The sequence below is a fragment of the Psammomys obesus genome, unplaced genomic scaffold (genome assembly GCF_907164565.1).
Source record: "Psammomys obesus unplaced genomic scaffold, mPsaObe1.curated_primary_1811, whole genome shotgun sequence".
Lineage (NCBI taxonomy): Eukaryota > Metazoa > Chordata > Mammalia > Rodentia > Muridae > Psammomys > Psammomys obesus.
Window position 1 is genome coordinate 6235194 of NW_026596256.1, and position 19039 is coordinate 6254232.

The 19039-nt window shown below is 37.3% G+C and overlaps 1 protein-coding gene across 1 annotated transcript in view; it reads right to left on the minus strand.

Annotated features, from left to right (window-relative positions):
- Positions 1-19004, minus strand: part of Nbea (neurobeachin) — a 509877-nt gene extending 490873 nt beyond the window's left edge. The window contains exon 1 of the mRNA XM_055596761.1: positions 18712-19004. Within this exon, the coding sequence (XP_055452736.1) occupies positions 18712-18981 (270 nt within the window). The 5' untranslated portion in view covers positions 18982-19004. The remainder of the gene's footprint in view (positions 1-18711) is intronic.
- Positions 19005-19039: the final 35 nt, after the last annotated feature.

Genomic DNA, 19039 nt, shown 5'->3' on the forward strand with positions numbered 1-19039 from the left:
TAAAGTGTTGAGGGATGAGGACCACAGGAAAGTATGAATTGGATAGTCTATAATATACTAATCCATCCCAAATAACTAAACCCAACTGAAAAATTACATAACTCAATAATAACTTATTCATGTATTACAGATGCCTGTGTGCCAATACTGAAGAAAAGCATTTATAAGAATTCTTTTTTTCAAAACATGCTACATTTATGGAGTCTCTCTTTAACAAATAATACCATACCACAAGTACGATAAGGCTGATTATTATACTTTACTCCCATAAACTCTGATCCATCTACATGTATAAATATTAAGTAAACAGTGTAACGTATATAACTCATTATCATGTGAATTCTAGCCCCATTAATTTTTACTCTGAAATCTAACCCTCTACCTTAGATGTCTATATTCCACATTTTCTAAGCAGGTCATTTTCAATTTATTTCAGAGTTTGGCAGCCTAATTTTCAATGTATTGGGTTCACTTGTCATTCTGAATGACAATTTGTCATGCGGTAACCAAAATATATTAATTTACCTTTCAGAATGAACATCAGTAATCATAGTAGGCATAATTTCCAGTATACATATATTTTCTCTTTTAATGAAAAAACTCAGCAAACCTGACTAAAAGCTATTTGTTCAACATATCCTCTACACGTGTATTTATAACTGTTCTCACTAAGAAAAAAAAATCTTTCTAGCTACTCATCCTGGCAAACACCAACACTTAAAAGCAAGGACAAATAAGGGCAGGCATGGTAGGTCACTGTTTTAATCCCACTACTCAGGAGGCAGGAAGATCTCTGTGAGTACAGCCAGCCTGGTAATGTGGCAAGTTTCAGGCCAGCCAGGGCTACATAGTACATCAAAATGATGATGATGATTATTTTGGTGGTGGTTGTGGTGGTGGTGGTGCTAGTGATAGGACAAATAAATGTATTTTCTTATAATTCATTGCTACATTATTATATATACTTTTCTGATAGGATTTTCAACTTACTTTTCTGTAATATATACTCAATTTTATAAAGTAACTGAAAATCTATAATTTGAAGAAAGAAAAAAAAATCTTCTCTTGAAGAGAAGATGAGGGGACAAGATTTTCTTATACAAAAAGGAATACCTGACAAAATAGTGATCTCACCAAAGCAGCTAAGAAAAAAATTAAATATTATTGTAATTCAGAAATTAGAGATAATATTTAAGTTCTCAGTCCATTTAATTTTCTCTGCTTTTACTTTTACTCATTTTTCACAAATGTTGAAGAATCTAGCTCCTACGTTCACAATCCATGAAGGGGAAGGTACTAACAACAACAATAAGCTTAACTCCAATCCTGTATATTTCAGCCAAAACTGTACTCATGAAATAATACACTTTCAATACTCTTCAAAACTTCTTCTCCTGTTACATAAGCTGGCATTTACAGGTGCTTACTATGGACCATGCCTATCATCAGTACATGGCTCAGCAAGGATATCTTCCCTTATCACTTTCTCCAGTCAAAACTTGAAATGTTCAATCTGCCACCCACCTCTTCCCAATGAGTATCTTCTAACTCATTTTTAGGAGCAAATCTTTTCTGCTCCAAAGGTAAAGGGTGACTCAATGATAGCTGTAATTTATGGCTTGAACTATATAAAAGCTAAGTTTGTCTTTCTAAGCCTCTAGTGGAATCAGATGCAAACCAGCAGTGGAAGGAAAGAAAACAGCCTTTCAAAAGCTGTGGATCTTCATATGCATACTGCCCTGCCCCCCCCACCACAGATGCAAATGTTAAAATGCAGTTTTTAAAGGAATGACCCACCTTCAGAGGCTCTGCTATATAAAAAGTTCAAATGGGTATAGACCATGCCTTCTAGAAGCTAGTAAAATAAATGTAAATATTTTAAAGATAATTTTTTCCTGTTTAATTTTAAAGTGTAGATTGTTGAATGAATCTCACAATGAAATGCAGGCTTTTTAGTTCAGAAGAATAATGAGTTGAATACTCGATAAAGAACTGAAATCACTATGTGCAACAACCTATGATAAATTAACTGCTGTTACCCCTATAGTAACAAGATAAAAATAATTAATATGAGAATATTCCTGGTCTTTCTTTCCTCTGTGCCTACTCAGGAGAATTACGGCTTTCTTGTTCAGTCTTCACCTCCCCCACCCTTTGGGAGTACCTTGCCACTCTAATTATTTTATTAGGCTTTGTAAGAGAGACAAAGAAATACTATGAATACAGAGGTTAGGGCTGGTATGGGTTGTAGGGGGACGTTCCAAAATAATACAATTCAAAACATCTGTATTTGGGGAAAAAAACAAATGAGGGAAAATAATTTAAAAGAAATATGACCATGTTCCATGTATCTAGTACACATAATATTTACAAAGCAAACAAAAGATAAAAATTACTGATATGAATTAGTGTTTCTTACTAACCTACCCATTTCATGATACCCATTCATAGATCGTTAGTATCAGACACAACATACACAAATATAGACATAGTTTCTCACTTGTACTCCTAATAGATGCTGGCTGGGATCAGCACCTCTGACTCACTGGAGACATTATTACAAAGGAAATAAGGCAGACACAAAATAACAAACTTTATGTCTTTCCTCTTATATGAGATAGCCAAATTCACTGAGAAAAATGTAGAATGTAGCTGCCAGGGATTGGTGAACATGAATATGCTAATTTTTTCTATTCATTTTAATTTTCTCAGGATTATGACATACTCAAAATTAGTTATTTTTTACTGTACCATACTTTTCTTTTATACATCATTTATCCAGTATTTATTGAATGCTTGTAAAGTACAAGAGTATGTAATTATTCTGAAATAGTATAACAAAATATACCTTTCAATAGCCAATGCAAAAAGAGGAGGAAAGAGTAAATAGAAAAATATGCATCCCCTGTAAGGATTTATTTATATGTCAACTAGACTGAACCATGGGATGCACAGATAGTATTCTTTAACTGTGCTTTCAGATAAGATTAACATATGAATCAATAGACTGAGCAAAGCAAATTGTCCTCCCCAACATGGGTAACTAATGGGTCAGTTAAAAGCTTAAATATAACAAAAAGGCTGGCCCTCTCACTAGTTGACTCCTAAGTTTTGACTAGGATAAGGGGTCCTACAAGCACCTCTCCTCTGGTCTTTGTGTAGGATTAACATCATTGGCTTTCTTGGCTACCAAGTAAGACTTGGTTACCTAGTCTTTAGATTTAAACAAAATACATCATCAGTTCTTCTAATTTCAAGTTCACCCAATTTATAGTTTAGGACTTCATATTTGTAACTTTGTGAACTGATTTTTTTTTTTTTTCAGTAAATCCCTCAGCATACATAAAATCTCCTGCTGGTTTGAGTCTGTATATCAGAGATAACATACAGAAATAGAGTTCCTGAATAATGTCATAAACTTGGCCCTAACAAATTTTGCCACCTCCTGTGAACAAGCTTGGCAAGACCGAAAGAAAAAAAATAAAACAAAACAAAAGCTAATGAACTAGAATGAAGAAATGTGATTTCTTCACAAAAAATAAAAAATAAAAAAACTGTATTAGCATTAGGGGCCCTTTGTCCTGATTGTCTGGAGAGTTGGTCTATCCTTGACCTTTTATTTCTGGGGAACAGTTACTGGCTTAAGAAACAACCCACAAATCACCCACCCAAGTAAAGACTTCTCCAAATAAAGTAAGTCTACACAGCATTCATTAACATGTCTGCAACTTTACTTTTTATTGTTGCACTTTATCTTTTTGTCCCTCTATTACCTCTACTGAACTTCGAGTTATTTGAAGGCAAAGATTACAAAATTGTTTTCTATAGCCAATAAACGTCTTAGCACTGCCACTAGAACACTGGCTTGATTATTCAGTAAATTATTTAACTATCATTTTTAGTACTGTGATCAGACTTGATTAAAAAAGCTTGCCTCTGCTTGAAAGTTGTAAACCAGAGCCACAAATATACTAAAGCAAAGGAAACTATAGTCATCAAGACAAACAGAAAAGAACGCTGGACTGGGTAAAGTCAAAGAACTGGTTTATCACTAGTCTGTGAAAGACTTAGTGTATTGACCAACATTCCCATCTGATCAAGTGACAGGGTAGTCTGAATTCACCACATCTAGCTCCTTACCCATCTTAAATGTTCAGAGAGCTTTTTTTTTTTTAATGAACAATACATATATAAACCTAGATGTCACTAGCATCCTTCTACTTATAAAAGACATCACAGAAATGCTAAAGCAAATGGCCAATAAAGAAATCAAAAGAATCAGCAAGCAGAACAAGACAAATATTCATTCACAAGTAACAAGACCAAAACAAGTCAATTTACTGCATGGTATTAAAGGTGAAAAAATACTCAGAAACAAAAAAGGGAGGGGTCACTATGCACAACAAAAGGCCAGCTCCAGCCCAGAGCAGTGGCATATGCCTGCAATCCCAGCACTCAGGGAGACAGAGGCAAACACCCTGGTCTACAAAGCATGTGCAGAACAGACACGACTACTCAGAGAAACTCTTTGTCTCAGGAAAAAAAAAAAAAAAAAAAAAAAAAAACAGCCAGCTCCTATTTTACTTTGATCCTTATGGGATTCTAGTACTCTAGATAGTTTGACTAGTAAACAAAGAATTAGAATGTGCAAGTGTTGAATCTGAGGTATAAACAAAACATAGGGCAGGCAGAAAGGGAAGAACAGGTTTTAGGAAGATGCCAGGGAAGGTTTTGCTTAAATAGCTAATAATTAATAGCTGAGTTTTAAAACATGAACAGGAATTTTGTAACATGCAACACGCTATAACTCTTTAAAATAGGAGATATTCTTACATTAATTCATATTGCTTAAAAAATAACAAATACTATGGAAAAAAAACTATTTCCCATAAGAGAATTCATTCTCTACAGACACAGGAGAATTTTTTTGTTTATTATTATTAGTTACATTTTATTAACTCTGTATGCCAGCTGTATCCCGCTCCCTTATTCCCTACCAATCCCACCCTCCCTCCCTCAGCTTCTCCCTGCCCCTTTCCAAGTCCACAGATTGGGGAGGACCTCCTCCCCTTTCATCTGGCCCTGTTTTATCAGGTATCTTCAGGGCTGGCTGCAAAGTCCTCCTCTGTGGCCCAGAGGAGAATTTATTTAACTTGGAAAGACAAAGACTTTTTTGGTATCTTTATATCTTAAGTGATGATTCAATTGAGATACAAAGATTCAATAAATGCTGCTAGCGCACAGCCAAATCATTACCACCACCAAAGAAATCATATGTTTTAAGCAACAGCAAACTTGGTAATGGAAGATCTAGTTTTGAGGCTAAGCTAAGCAACTCTGCAACCTTAGACAACCCTCCCCCAACCTCAGCCAGACTCTGTATGTGATAATAAATCCCCATTTTCTCCAAGAGCTGGGAGAAGACAGTAAGAACAAAGGTGTGATATGTAGCAGATGTACAGCTTGGTCATCATGTGGGTCCCTTAATAATGGGAGCAGAGGTTGACCCTGACTCTGTTTCCTGCCTTTGTATCCCTTTCCCCTTGCTGGGCTGCCTTGCCTGGCCTCATTGGGAGGGGATGCACTTAGTTCTGTGTGACTTGAGGGGCCAGGGTGAACCTACTCCCTTTAGGGACATACCTTTTTCTGAGAAGATGATGGGAGAATGGGTGAGAGGGGGTCAGAGGGCGGGACTGGGAGGACGGAGGGAGGGGGCTGGGATCAGGCTGCACAGTGATTAAAATTTTAAGAAAAAGAACAAGAGTGTAAAAGGAGGCCCAGCCTATGAATGCCAGCTCCTCTTCCAAATTTGAAAAGCTTGGCATTATACACCAACTTTAGCAAAAGTGATTTCCTTCAGCAAAGGGGAAACCTTGTTAAAAGGAGACACATCTAAGTATGTATAGTCCCATTAAAATATTACATCAATGTTTGCTCTATATTGGTAAGCTAAGAGAGAAATAACAGTAATTAGAAGTTACATTATCTATTTCATTGAGTAAGTAGGGTGGTCTAAAGCATATTCAAGCACATATATGTGATGATTCTCATACCACCTCTAATATTCAACCAGAATGGCACCAAGCCTACTTTTTCTCTGTAAGGTATTAATTAATCTGTACCACTAATTTGGATACCAAATACAATCCAAATAATCCATCTTGCCTAGTAAAAAGTAAAAAATTAAAGTCACTTATAATACTGTACAACACATCACTTTCAAACTCAGAAATAGCTCACAATAACTTTTATATGCAAATCCATGCAATTGTCCTGCATGCAATTTTATGTCTCTCTTCAGTGTGTCTTGAGTCACAATGGGAAGCATTCCCACTCAATGTCATCTCTTCACACAATGGTGCTTTGAGGATAATCTCTAGGTGGCATATTTTATTTTGTAGTAAGAAAGAACACTTATTTTAGAGTCTAAGGATTTAAATCTAGCAAAGCTATTTAGTATCTAAATAATTTTGTCTAACTGCTTCCCATTTTTGCAGTGTTACTTTCTGAACCTACCTGTAAAGGACAGTATCTACAAAAGAAACAGTATTCTATAAATTAGGCTATGCAGTTTGATTTTGCAAATGCACTGTAAAATGTCAGTTCACATATCTGATCAGAAACTTGAGATCATCCCGCCATATAGTATCATATATCAAAAATAACTAAACAGAGGGTCTCTGAAAGGCTCTGTCCTGCAGACTATCTAAGCAGATGCTCAGATATATGGCCAACTGTTGGGCAGAGTACATGGAATCTTATGAAAGAAGTGGGAAATAGTAAGATCTGGAAAGGACAGGAACTTCACAAGGAGAGCAACAGAACCAGAAAATTTGAACACAGGGGTCTTTCCAGAGTCTCATACTCCAACCATGTCCCATGCATGGAGATAACCTAGAACCCCTGCACAGATGTAGCCCATGGCAGTTCAGTGTCCAAGTGGGTCACACAGTAATGGGAAGAGGGACTACCTCTGACATAATCTGATTGGCCTGCTCTTTGATCACCTCCCCCTAAGGGGGCAACAGCCTTACCAGGCCAAAGAAGATAACAATGCAGCCACTCCTGATGAGATCTGATAGACTAAGATCAGAAGGAAGGAGAGGAGGACCTCCCCTATCAGTGGACTTGGGGAAGGGCATACTAGAGGAAGGCGGAGGAGGGAAGGTGGGACCAGGAGGGGAGGAGGGAGGAGCTTATGGGGGGAATACAAAGTGAATAAAGTGTAATTAATAAAAGTTTAAAAAAGTGAAAAAAATAACTAAATGAAAACTAAAAATTAAGCACAGGAATCTCTTGCAAATTCCTGATAAATGTTGCTAAATGCATATTCAGAAAAATTGTAACATTTTTACGCTCAACAACAGTACTTAGCTTGCTTTTTGCATTCCCTGACAAATAATAATCATTTTGTTCTTGCTACTACTTCATGTTCTTGTTTAGTGCAAGTAAAGGCTGATAGCAATTAACAATAAATGTTTATTTGTCCTTTTAGAAACATACAAAGCTCTTTGAGAAGTCCATACTTCTATTGTTTGTCCTATAACACTTAATGCCCTAAAGGATTCTTTCAATTTAGAATTTAGAACTCTAAAATACTTTGACATGAAACCATTAGAAACAGGACTCAAAAAAGCACAAGCAATATAGGAAATGAGTTAGTTTAATGCGCTGAAACATTTGAACATATAACCAACTCACTTGAGGTGTTCCAAAGATGCCCTCTGCAACCCTCTTTTGGTTCAAGTACTTTGGTGCTACCTCCATTACCAAGCAGATTCCGCCTTTCACTGTGGCAGACTGAAAGTCACTCTACATTTACATTTTAACATGTTAACAGCCCCACTAAAAATTTCTGCAACAGAACAAAATAAGTTATGAAGCTGCCTAAAAAGTGTCTATTGCTGAAGAACCATTTGTCAGGTTTTGTGTATGGTACAAGAAAACCTCAAATTACAAAAAAATGAGAAAATATGATTCCCTAAAGAGTATCAGAAAATCCTAAACTGTTAACAGATAAAGCTGAGCACCCAAAGCCAAAGAAATTTGTAACACTCGGGTCGTAATAGTCACATATAGACAGACTTTTTAATACCAATATTTTTACTGTCTTTATCAGAAAAAGAAACTGTACTCACCACCTTTACATCACCAGGTGAAAAAAAAATTTAAACAACAATGCCAAGTTACTGAATTCAATCTAATTTTAGTATTATAAGCAATATTCTTGGTCTCCTCATATCATACATCATTCTTCTTAGTCATAACTTCATAAGCTGACAATATGCAGCTACATTCAAATATCCCCCTAATATGTAATAGTTTAAGCAAGTTCACGTGTGTGCGTGCACACACACACACACACACACACACACACACACAACCATAATTAATGTCACTTAACCAAACAGACTGTAAAGTAAATCACGGTCCCTAATTCTAGGCATATCCATGATCAGAATAGTCGTAATTCTACATGCTGGCAAACGGAATTCTTTAGCCAACTAATTTTAGAAGCATATATTCATTCCCTCTGAAAACTCCACTTTTCCACTATCTTCCCTAGAAGATTTTCCATCTAGTACGTCTACTGCTTAGCCAGCCCACTTCCTCTTTGAGATGTCTCAGAGGATTAGAATGATAACTGTCTAAAGAAAACTCTGGACAGTTAAGACAATCCTGAATGATAAAAGAACTGTCAGAGGTATCACCATCCCGGACTTCAAGATGTCCTACAGAGCTATAGTAATAAAAACTGCATGGTATTGGCACAAAAATAGACACACTGAACAATGATATAGAATCGGAGACCCAGACATAAATCCACACACTGAGGGACATCTGATTTTTATAAAGAGGCCAGAAATACACACTGAAAAAAAAAAAGAGAGAGAACTTCTTCAACAAATGATGGTCATCAAGCTGGACAGCTGCATATAGAAGAATGCAAACAGCTCCATACTTATCAGGCTGCACAAAACAACTCCAAATGGACCAAAGACTTTATCATAAACTAGATGCACTCAACCTGATTGAAGAGAAAGTGGGGTGTAGGCTGGAGCTTTCTGACACAAGAAAAGACTTTCTGAACAGAACATCATTAGCACAGGCACGAATTAATTAATAAATGTAAAATCATGAAACTGGAAAACTTCTGCACTGTAAAGGACAATGTAATTCAGACAAAGCTCCAGCTTTGGGAGAAGATTTTTTTTTTCTTTTCTAACAACTTCACATTCAATAAAGGCTAATATCCAAAATATATAAAGAACTCACAAAACTAGATATCAGAAAACAAATAACCCAATTTAAAAATGGGGTACAGATCTAAACAGAATTCCCAATACAGGAAACTCAAATGGCTGAGGAACACTATGTTTAACATTTTTAGGCATCAGGAAAATGCAAATCAAAACTACTCTGAAATTTCATCTTATATCTGTCAGAATGGTTAAGATCAATAAACCAAGTGACAGTTCATTCCAGCGAGGATGCAGAATAAGGGGAACACTCTCATTCTAGTGCCCCCTCCCAACCATTTATAACTATTTGTGTTTCCTTTGCCTAGAGAGATCTGTCTGTTCACCCTAGTACCTTACTCTGTACCTAAACTTTGTGGTTCTATGGATTGTGGCATCATTGTCATTACATAACAGCTAATGTTCATATAAGGGAATATATACTGTATTTCTCTTTCTTGGTTTGGGATAACTAACTTGTGATGATCTTTTTTCTAGTTCCATCTACTTCCCTGAAAATTTAATGATTTCATTTTTTCCCCCTAAACAGGGTTTCTTTGTGTAGCCTCAGCTGACTTGGACTCACTTTGCAGACCAGACTAACCCCAAACTCAGAGAGATTCACCAGCCTCTGCCTCCCTGAGTGCTGGGATTACAGGCATGTGCTACTGCTCCTGGCTTCATTCTTTTTTTCTTTTTTCTTTTTTTTCAATAGCTAAGTATTACTCAATTGGGTAAATGTGCTACATTTTAAAAGTTATTCTTCTAGTTCCATCTGTGCACCTAAAAATTTCATAATTTCTTTTTTGTTGTTCTTTTTTTATTTCTTCCCCCAAACAGGGTTTCTCTATGTAGCCTTGGGTAAACAGAGGGGCATCTAGGTTATTTCCAGTTCCTGGCAAATTGGACAAGCAATGAACATGATTGGACAGGATCTCAATGGTAGTATATGCCCAAGAATGTATAGCTGGATTTTGAGGTAGATTGATTCCCATCTTCCTGAGGAACCACCGCACTGATTGCCATAATGAATGTATGAGTTTGCACCAGCAATGGAAAAGTGTTCCCCTTATTCTGCATCCTCGCTGGCATGAACTGTTGCGCTCCACAAACTGACACCAAGATCCCACTGCTGAAGACAGCACCCATACAACTCAAATGAACATGGGGAGATGGAGTTGGTGCCTACATAGACCCTTCATCTTATGTATTAGTGCCTTTAGTAGAGGAAAGTACTCTGCATGCTACCAAAAGAGAAACAGAAACACCCATTATATCCACAATGCCTGCAAGATATACTGGGGTAATGGTGACACAAAGCCTGTGGGAGAAACCAGCCAATATCTGACTTAACTTATGGCTCACTCCGCAAGGTGGAACCCATACCCGACACTACTTAGTTGACAAAGAATCTGAGACTAGAAAGCCCAAAGACCTAAGGTAAAAGCAAATACTAATGTTCTTAGAAACAAAGAATAAAATAGCTCCTAATGACATTCTGCTACACTCATAGAGCAGTGCCTTGCTCAGCCATCATCAGAGAAGCTTCCTCCTACAGAAGATGGAAACAAATACAGAGATCCACAGCCAGACAATATGCAGAAAGTGAGAGATTTTGGAACATTCAACCCTAAAAGGAACCTCTCCATCAAATCCCTACTCTCAGGAAAATGGGAACCTGGAGAGAAGAAAACAGAGAGTGAGAATCAGAAGGTATAAAGGACAGCTAAGAAACAAGGCCCTCCAACTCAACATGATTAAAGCACATATGAACTCACAGAGACCAAGGCACCATGAAAAGGCCTGCAGGGGTCTACACCAGGTTTTCTGAGTAGATACCATGGCTTCCAGTTTAGTGGTTTGTTTTGTTTTGTTTTGTTTGTGGGATTCCTGAGTGTGGGGATGGATGGGACTCTATTTCTTGTGCCTTCTCTTGAGATTACCTCCTTCTGTTTGTTTTGCCCATTCCAATGTGTTAGTTTTTGTTTTATCTTATTATATTTCATTTTATTATTATCCTTTACAAGTCTGTTTGTTTTCTAATGAGAGACAGAAAGGGAATGAATCCAGATGGGAGGGAAGATGGGAAGGAACTGGGAGGAGTAAAGGGGGGAAAAAGCATAATCAGGATATATTATGTGAGAAAACAACCTATTATCAATAAAAGTATAATCATTAAATTAAAACACATTCAGCTTCTGAATATTATATCTAAATTAAAAGAATTGAAGACAGAATATTTTCTTCAATTGTTCTCTCCTTTGTGAACAGCCAATTATCTCTGCTCCATCAGTCATCACAGACTGAAGTCTACTGTTTCATCAAATATAATTTCAACTACTACTATGATATTAAAGTTTGCTTTTATGTGTAGATGTGTTGTAACAGAAACATGAGTAACAAAGAACTAACTGGAAAGAAAAGAAAAGAAAAGAAAGAAAGAAAGAAAGAAAGAAAGAAAGAAAGAAAGAAAGAAAGAAAGAAAGAAAGAAAGAAAGAAAGAGAAAGAAAGAAGAGAAAGAAAGAGAGAAAGAGAAAGAGAGAAAGAGAGAGAGAGAGAGAAAGAAAGAAAGAAACAAAGAGAGAAAGAAAGAAAGAAGAGAGGGAGGGAGGGAGGGAGGGAGGGAGGGAGGAAGGAAGGAAGGAAGGAAGGAAGGAAGGAAGGAAGGAAGGAAGGAAGGAAGGAAGGAAAAGAAAGAAAAGAGCGGCACACACGGGCTTTTTGAACAGACTGAGTATTTTCTGGAAGTACAGTTTCCCTAAAACCTTACTGAATTTTTTGTCATGTACTTCAGTCAAGAGCTTGAATTTGTAACACAAACAGCAGGTCTTGCTGAGATAGAGGATGCTAATTTAAGTTCAGATTTTAAGTTTTAGTTTCACAGAAATAGGTCTTGCCTCCCCTTACTTTCTTCCCTGCAGCACAATAAATAAACACGGAGGCTCAGGAGGCACAGCTACACTACCACTCTGGCTGCATCCTTTTTAAAGCTCTTTAAACTGGATTCACTGTGACTTGTGTCTGGAAGCTGGGTGTACAGTGTATGAGGTACTTAGATGAAGCTTAAAATGGAACATTTTCCATATAAACTGCTTTTCTTATTTATTCAGCCTAAGTTAAAAATAATGGCTTTTTAGCCTACAAAGCACTTGGTGTTTTGATGTTCTTCCACCTTGGATGGCAGCTACTATACAAGAGACTTCTCTTTCTTCAAAAGACATTTCCATTCTCCATTTTCAAGCATGCCAGCTTAGACAAAAGCAAGTAAGGTGTCCCAAGGCACCCAAAAAAGCCTCTACCACCCTCAAATTCTAGCCTAAACAGTTGCATGGGCAAGGTAACCACAGTGACAACGCTAGCAGCTGCTTTATAATCAATAAAAGAAGTTGCAAAGGAAGGCCTCACTTCACTTCACTTCAGTTTGAAAATTCTGTATCTTACAAGATCTCATTTCAAATACTAATTCTGTACTAGCAGGGGAATTCTTTCCATTCAGAAGTGACAAAAACCTGACTTCAATTGTTTCAAAACTAGTAACAATGATAACATATTTTAAAAGAGCATTAAAGATGTGCTGGTGTCATTCTGTTGCTGCTAGAACACCAAGACCAAAAACAACTTAAGGGAAGAACGGTTTATTTCATTTTACAGATTGCAGTTCTTCTTTGAGGATGTCACAGAAGGAACTGAAGCAGAATCTTGAAGCAAAGACCATGAGGGAAGTTTTGGTTGGTTGGTTGGTTGGTTGGTTGGTTGGTTGGTTGGTTGGTTGGTTGGTTGGGTTATGTGTTGTTGCTATTTGTTTATTTTTTTGAGACGAGGTTTCATTGTGTAGCCCTGGCTGTCCTGGAACTTGTGCTATAAACCAGGCTCGTCTCAAACTCACAGGCATCTATGTAAGCCTCTGCTTCCTGAGTGCTGAGATTAAAGGTGTGCACTGCTGCCTGGCGACCATGAGGAAATGTTACTACTTCCTGACTTGCTTTCAAGGCCCCTTCTTAGCTAATCCAGGGCCTTCTACCCAAGGAATGGTGTCACCAATAGTGGAAGGGCCCTCTTACATCAATAACAAACAGTAACCTCCAAAATTATGCCTACAAGCCAATCTGATCTAGGTAATTACCCAATCAAAATTTTCCTTTCAAGATGACTCTACACTGTGTCAAGCTGACAATTAAAGCTAACTATGACAGTCACAGACAATCTTGACAAGGTACAGAGGCACTGATATCAAATCAAGAAGACATTTAGCTCTCTTGGAATCACACTTGGTTGAATTTCAAGGCAGACACTACAGCTATATACTAAAGACTCTGTTCAGTATTTTTACCAGGAGGGTCTAACAAGTCCTAGAACCAACTACATGACTTCCCTAGGATAAATGTTCAATTTAAACCAATCATGAGTGTTATCCAGCCCTTCCTGATATCTATCTACCTCAACAGGATGACTGAGAGTGAGGGTACATATGAGTGAATGGTCTCTTAGAAAAAAACTGAAGTACCATTAAAAAGAAGCATAAGCGAAGATAAATTCTTGTTAATGCTTCTATTCGAATTCTTCAATGAGTACAGATTTTCTTTCTTAATAAGAGAAAAATAATAACATGAAAACTTTTAACACATTCTGAGCTATTCCTACCATGTCCGTTAAAAACAATTATTTATGGCACTACTCAAGAGGCAGAGGCAGGAGGATCTCTCTGACCTATAGGACAACCTGGTTGGCACACTGAGTTCTAAGCTTACCAGGTTGACCCCGCCAAGAACAACAACAAATGCCTTAAAAATAGTATTTACACATGTAATAATGCCTAATAGCTATCATATACATATTCAACACACTTCTATTTTTAGGAATAAGCAAAATATTCAATTTATACATTTTTTGAATTATAATCTAGAGCCTACTGGATTTTTTTGTTTGTTTTGTTACTTCCAACAAGGTCTCATTCAGGTTAGATGGGACACTACCCCAGGATGTAGCTTTCTGAGCTAGTCCTAATTATTCCTGCTTTCTAATAGTATCCTGCATACTCAAAATGCATTTAAGTACCATAGGGCCAGAAACACAAAAATTAAATATGTCCTGCCATTATGGAGTTCAGAGCTAGAAGGTGCAACTCGTAAATACACCAACAGTGCATAGAGTCTATGAAGCATAAACATAATACGTGAAAAAGCTGCAAAGGATACACAACATTCTAAGTAAACAAAAAAGGTACATATGAAACAAGGTAATATCAAATATCACTACCTGGGAAACAAAATGAAGCCGGGCTATAAAATCTGCTATGTTATACTATTCTTGGAAAATGTATAGTAAGAGTCAAGAAAGAAACCGTGACACTTTTAATCAATGGCCTAACTAGTACCAAAAAACATCTATAAACAAAGTATTTATTTAAAATTATAAAACTTGATCACAAAAAGCTACATAATATTTGCTACTTTGGTGTCATTAAATGACTATTTTAGTGTTATTATACAATATGTATATCCTTATGTGCCTTAAGACACCAAAATTTGTATTATTCATATATTTAGTTTTCCACACTGAATAACAATAGTAAATATATAAGCTATTATAGATGGGCTCATATATTAATACATTAACATGCAAGAAATTGTTTTAGTATCAATACCTACAGTTGGATTACATTAAATACCTCCATGAGTCTAAGATACAATTGTGAATTGTGTCATTTATTTTTAAGCTTATAATTTAATTCAATGATTCTCCCTCCCCTTTTCTCCCTCCAAATCTTCCCATAAATCCTTCCCAAATTCCCTTCAAATTCATGGACTCTTTTTTAATTAAAAATTATATATATTTAATAAATTCAATTTATGTGTATTTGGTTTATAAAACTCTATCAATAAAATATAAATTATTCTGATTATCAATGAACAGAATCTCAAGGAAGCAGAGTTATGATCATTATTTAGTACCAAAAAAATGCCTCTTCAAACGAAACTATAATGTTCTACATACCAAGACGAATTTAATAGTCTAAATGCCCTCAGACATTTAGGAATATTTTTTTGCATCTTTTAATAACTAAACAGTTATACCACTTATATTTTGAAAAAGAGAATTATCATTACTACAACTAAAGACATAATGATATATCTCACTGTAATTAATTAAACTCATGAAAAAATCTAATTCAATAACTCATGAAACAAATCTACAAGACTATAGTTGAATTCTACAATTATAATTAAAATTCTATTACCTAAAAGCAGACTTTAAAAAATATTGCAATTATTTATTTAATTAATTTTTTATTTTATACTTTCTAAAAATTTGTTTGCTAAAAAACTTCCATGTTATAAACAAAGATAAGACATGATATATACATAGCATTTACTTGAAGGAAGTAGAGACTTTCTATAAATACATGTCAAACATGTTTACAAAGGAGACAATACACCAAATATGCCTATTTTACAAGAAAAAGCTAACCAATAAAAACTCTTTTAACATAAAGAGTTTCTTATGATGCCACATGTAAAAATTCCTTGTGAAGTCAAAGCTTCTTGAGAACTAGCTTCTGTCACTGGTAGAACCACAAGGCAAAATCTTAACCACACAATCTCCTTGTAACCTTATTTTCAAACTAACTCAATCATCCCCCTGATAGCTCTGTTCCATAGTTGAATGTTTTCACTCACCTACAATCCCATGATAAACAATGCAAGCACCTATAATGACATCATTCACTTTATCTATTACACTAGGATTCTTCACTACAATCCTCCCGATTAGGAGAAATGGTCGCTTGATAAAAAACAGAAAAAGTTTAAGTAGAGTTCTATATTTTACTACATACTACATATTAAACTTTACTTAAACTTTATTCTGCAAATTTTTTTCAGATAAGGAGAAAAGGACACAGCATCTGAGAACCAAATAGTACTATTTCATATTTTCTTATTAGACAGAAAGAGTGAATGAACAGGAAAAACAAATATTTTGTCAAAAGTGTACAAAGGGTACACTTTGTCAAGGGTACCGTAAAACTCTCAAAGTTACATTAGTTCCCTTCCTTTCTTTTCTGTCACAGCACAATGTAAGAGATACCTCACTGTTTCCACCTTGTTTTTTCTTCCATATTTTAAATTAAGACTGAAAATTAAAAAAATTCATTTTAGAAATATTAAAGGCTTCCAACTGCTAACAGGTCACTCAGTACTCTAAATGAATTTTACTGGCTATATTTACTTTTCAAATAAAAATAAAGCTTTGATAATTACTGTAATGGCAAATATACTTTAAAGAATCATCTTGAAATCCCCCAATTTCAATTATGACTTTTTGAACAATAAAATCTACAATTCAAAACCTATACCTCATATGGCTAATTCAGGAACTATGATATAGCCAGCAACATAATAATAAATAGCTCCTTTTGTCATATACTCTTTATCCCAAAAGTTTCCACCTAAAAATAAACTGCATCCTTTAAATCCATGCAAAGAGAATTTACACCTAGTATTTCTATTACAAAAAATCAATTTGGGGAATTAGGGTGTAAGCAACTTGGCATTACACTATTTCTAAAGTCTGTAAGCTAAGAGTAAATATCTAAAAAGAAAAAAAAATGTGTGCATCTCTCATGGTAGATTTCACTGCATTGAAGAGTTAAATTTCTTTTTAGCACAAGAGAAATACTTCACTTCCTTTTTTAGTCTCCTGTGTATCTAAAGAAGCCCATCTGTTAAGAACTAATCCAGCAGGCATGGTTGTTCCTGCACAGTCCACACTGGTTACACATTCGAATCAGTCCCACTTGTGAGAACCCTACTGCCTCTTGGCAGGTTATAAAGCACGAAGTAAGCACACAAATACCATCATCACATCCTCTAAAGTAAAAAAAAAAATCCTACTGGCTACAGAAAAATGGAAAAACGAAAAATGTGTGTGTTCTTTAAATATACATAAATTAAGTAGCAGCTAATTTATTAATAAATTTCTTGAGATTGCCTTATCTTTTCTTCTAAAAGGAAAAAGCAGCAATAAAAGTAATGACCTATTTGAAGCAAGGTAGAAAAAAAAAAAAACATATCCCCATTAGTGTTTTGAAAAGAACTGCTTAAATCTATGGGATGACAAGCTCACAAACTTACATTGACTTTTGTGTTGACTGATTTGAAGGGTACACAAAAGTAAAAAAAAAAAAAAAAAAAAAAGGTATTTTGTATTCAAACAGAGATAAATACAGAGAAGTAAAGACAGATAACCTATCTTTGACCTGACACACTCACAAAAAGAAAAAAAGATGCTTCAACTTTTCTGTGAATTTCAGGGGTTCATAAACCACAGGCGTTATCTAATCCACCTCTCCGTGCCACTGCCATTGCTGCACTCCACTTCCAATTCTCCAACACATCAAATAAAAATACTTGACTGGCTGAAAATTCACACTGCATGCGTGCTATTAAAAAAAAAATCCCAGCAAGCATTTTTCATTATGTTCCTTTTACTTCACACCGAGTACAATGGTCAATTGATTGCTTCTGACTTAACACCTGGCCTTCCAAAACCCAACCTTACTGAATGTCAAAGGCGAGGTATTGCAAAGAAAACTGTTTTTAAAAGCTTTGCTGCAAAACATACAAACAAACAAAACAAAAACAAAAGAAATGCATTAGGCATTTATAGACACCATAAGCTAGTCTTAATCATGCTCTATTTAGGATCTCCCTCTCCTTTAGGTCGTACCCTGTCATCTTGAACACTGCTTAGGCTCTCCGTAGATAGCGCAAAACATTAAGTCACACACAGTTCTGCAGTAACTCTCACCATGAAAGGAGCCAAAACCTAGGCTGCCTTTGAAATCTTACTTCTGGTCTTTATCCTCAAGCCACGCTCCTGAAGGCAACCATAGAAACCAACCTGTATGATCCCGTTGCCCCTTACATTTTTAACACCTTCTGTGCCCCACACCCCCACAGGTAAGAGATCAGCATAACTGGAGCTATACTACAAAGAGGGGAAGGTTGCCTGGTGATGGGGGCGGGGGTGAATAAAGGCACAACACTCTCCATCACGGCCGCGGAATGTGTTTAAAGACAGATGCAAAATCTGCATCATTCGTCGTCCTCCCTGGAAAACACAGCACCCCAGCTGCTCAAGTTGGAACGCGTGCGCTTCTCACATTTCAGGAGCACGGGGGGTGGGGGAGTGGGGGTTCGGGCTCTTGGGGCCCCGGCTGTCACCCTCTCGGAGCCACAGCACGGACAATTAAGAGACTGGGAAGAAAAGCCCCAGAGGACCTGAGGTTCGCCTCACGCCTCCACTCTCGGTGCAGGCCGGAATGACCAGTCGTCGGAAGTGCCGGGTTGAGTTGGGCACCGCGCGGGTGGCAGGAGGGAGGCGGCGCGGCCGTGGCGACGCGCGGGCGGCCGAGGGACACGGGGAGGCAGGGCGCGGACGCCCGGGGGGGTGGGGAGAGAGGGCCCTTACCAGGTTGAGCACGGTCTCCACGATGTCCCTGTTGCTGACCTCGCCGACCTGTATGAGTCCGATCAGAACGGCGAATTTCATCCGGATGTTGCGGATCGGCACCGAAGGGTTGATCATCCCCGCGGGCAGCACCACCGGGCCGGCCCCGGAGCCGGCCGAGCCCCGCGGCTCCCCCATGGCACCGCCGCCGCCTGCACCGCCGCCGGCCCCGACGGCCAGGAGCGCGGCGGGCTGCGGCTCGAGCCCCGGGCCCGGCTTGTCGCTCGCCATCCGCCCCGCTGCTGAGGAGCCGCGCCGCGCCGCCGCGCCGCCTCCGCCGGTTCCGTTA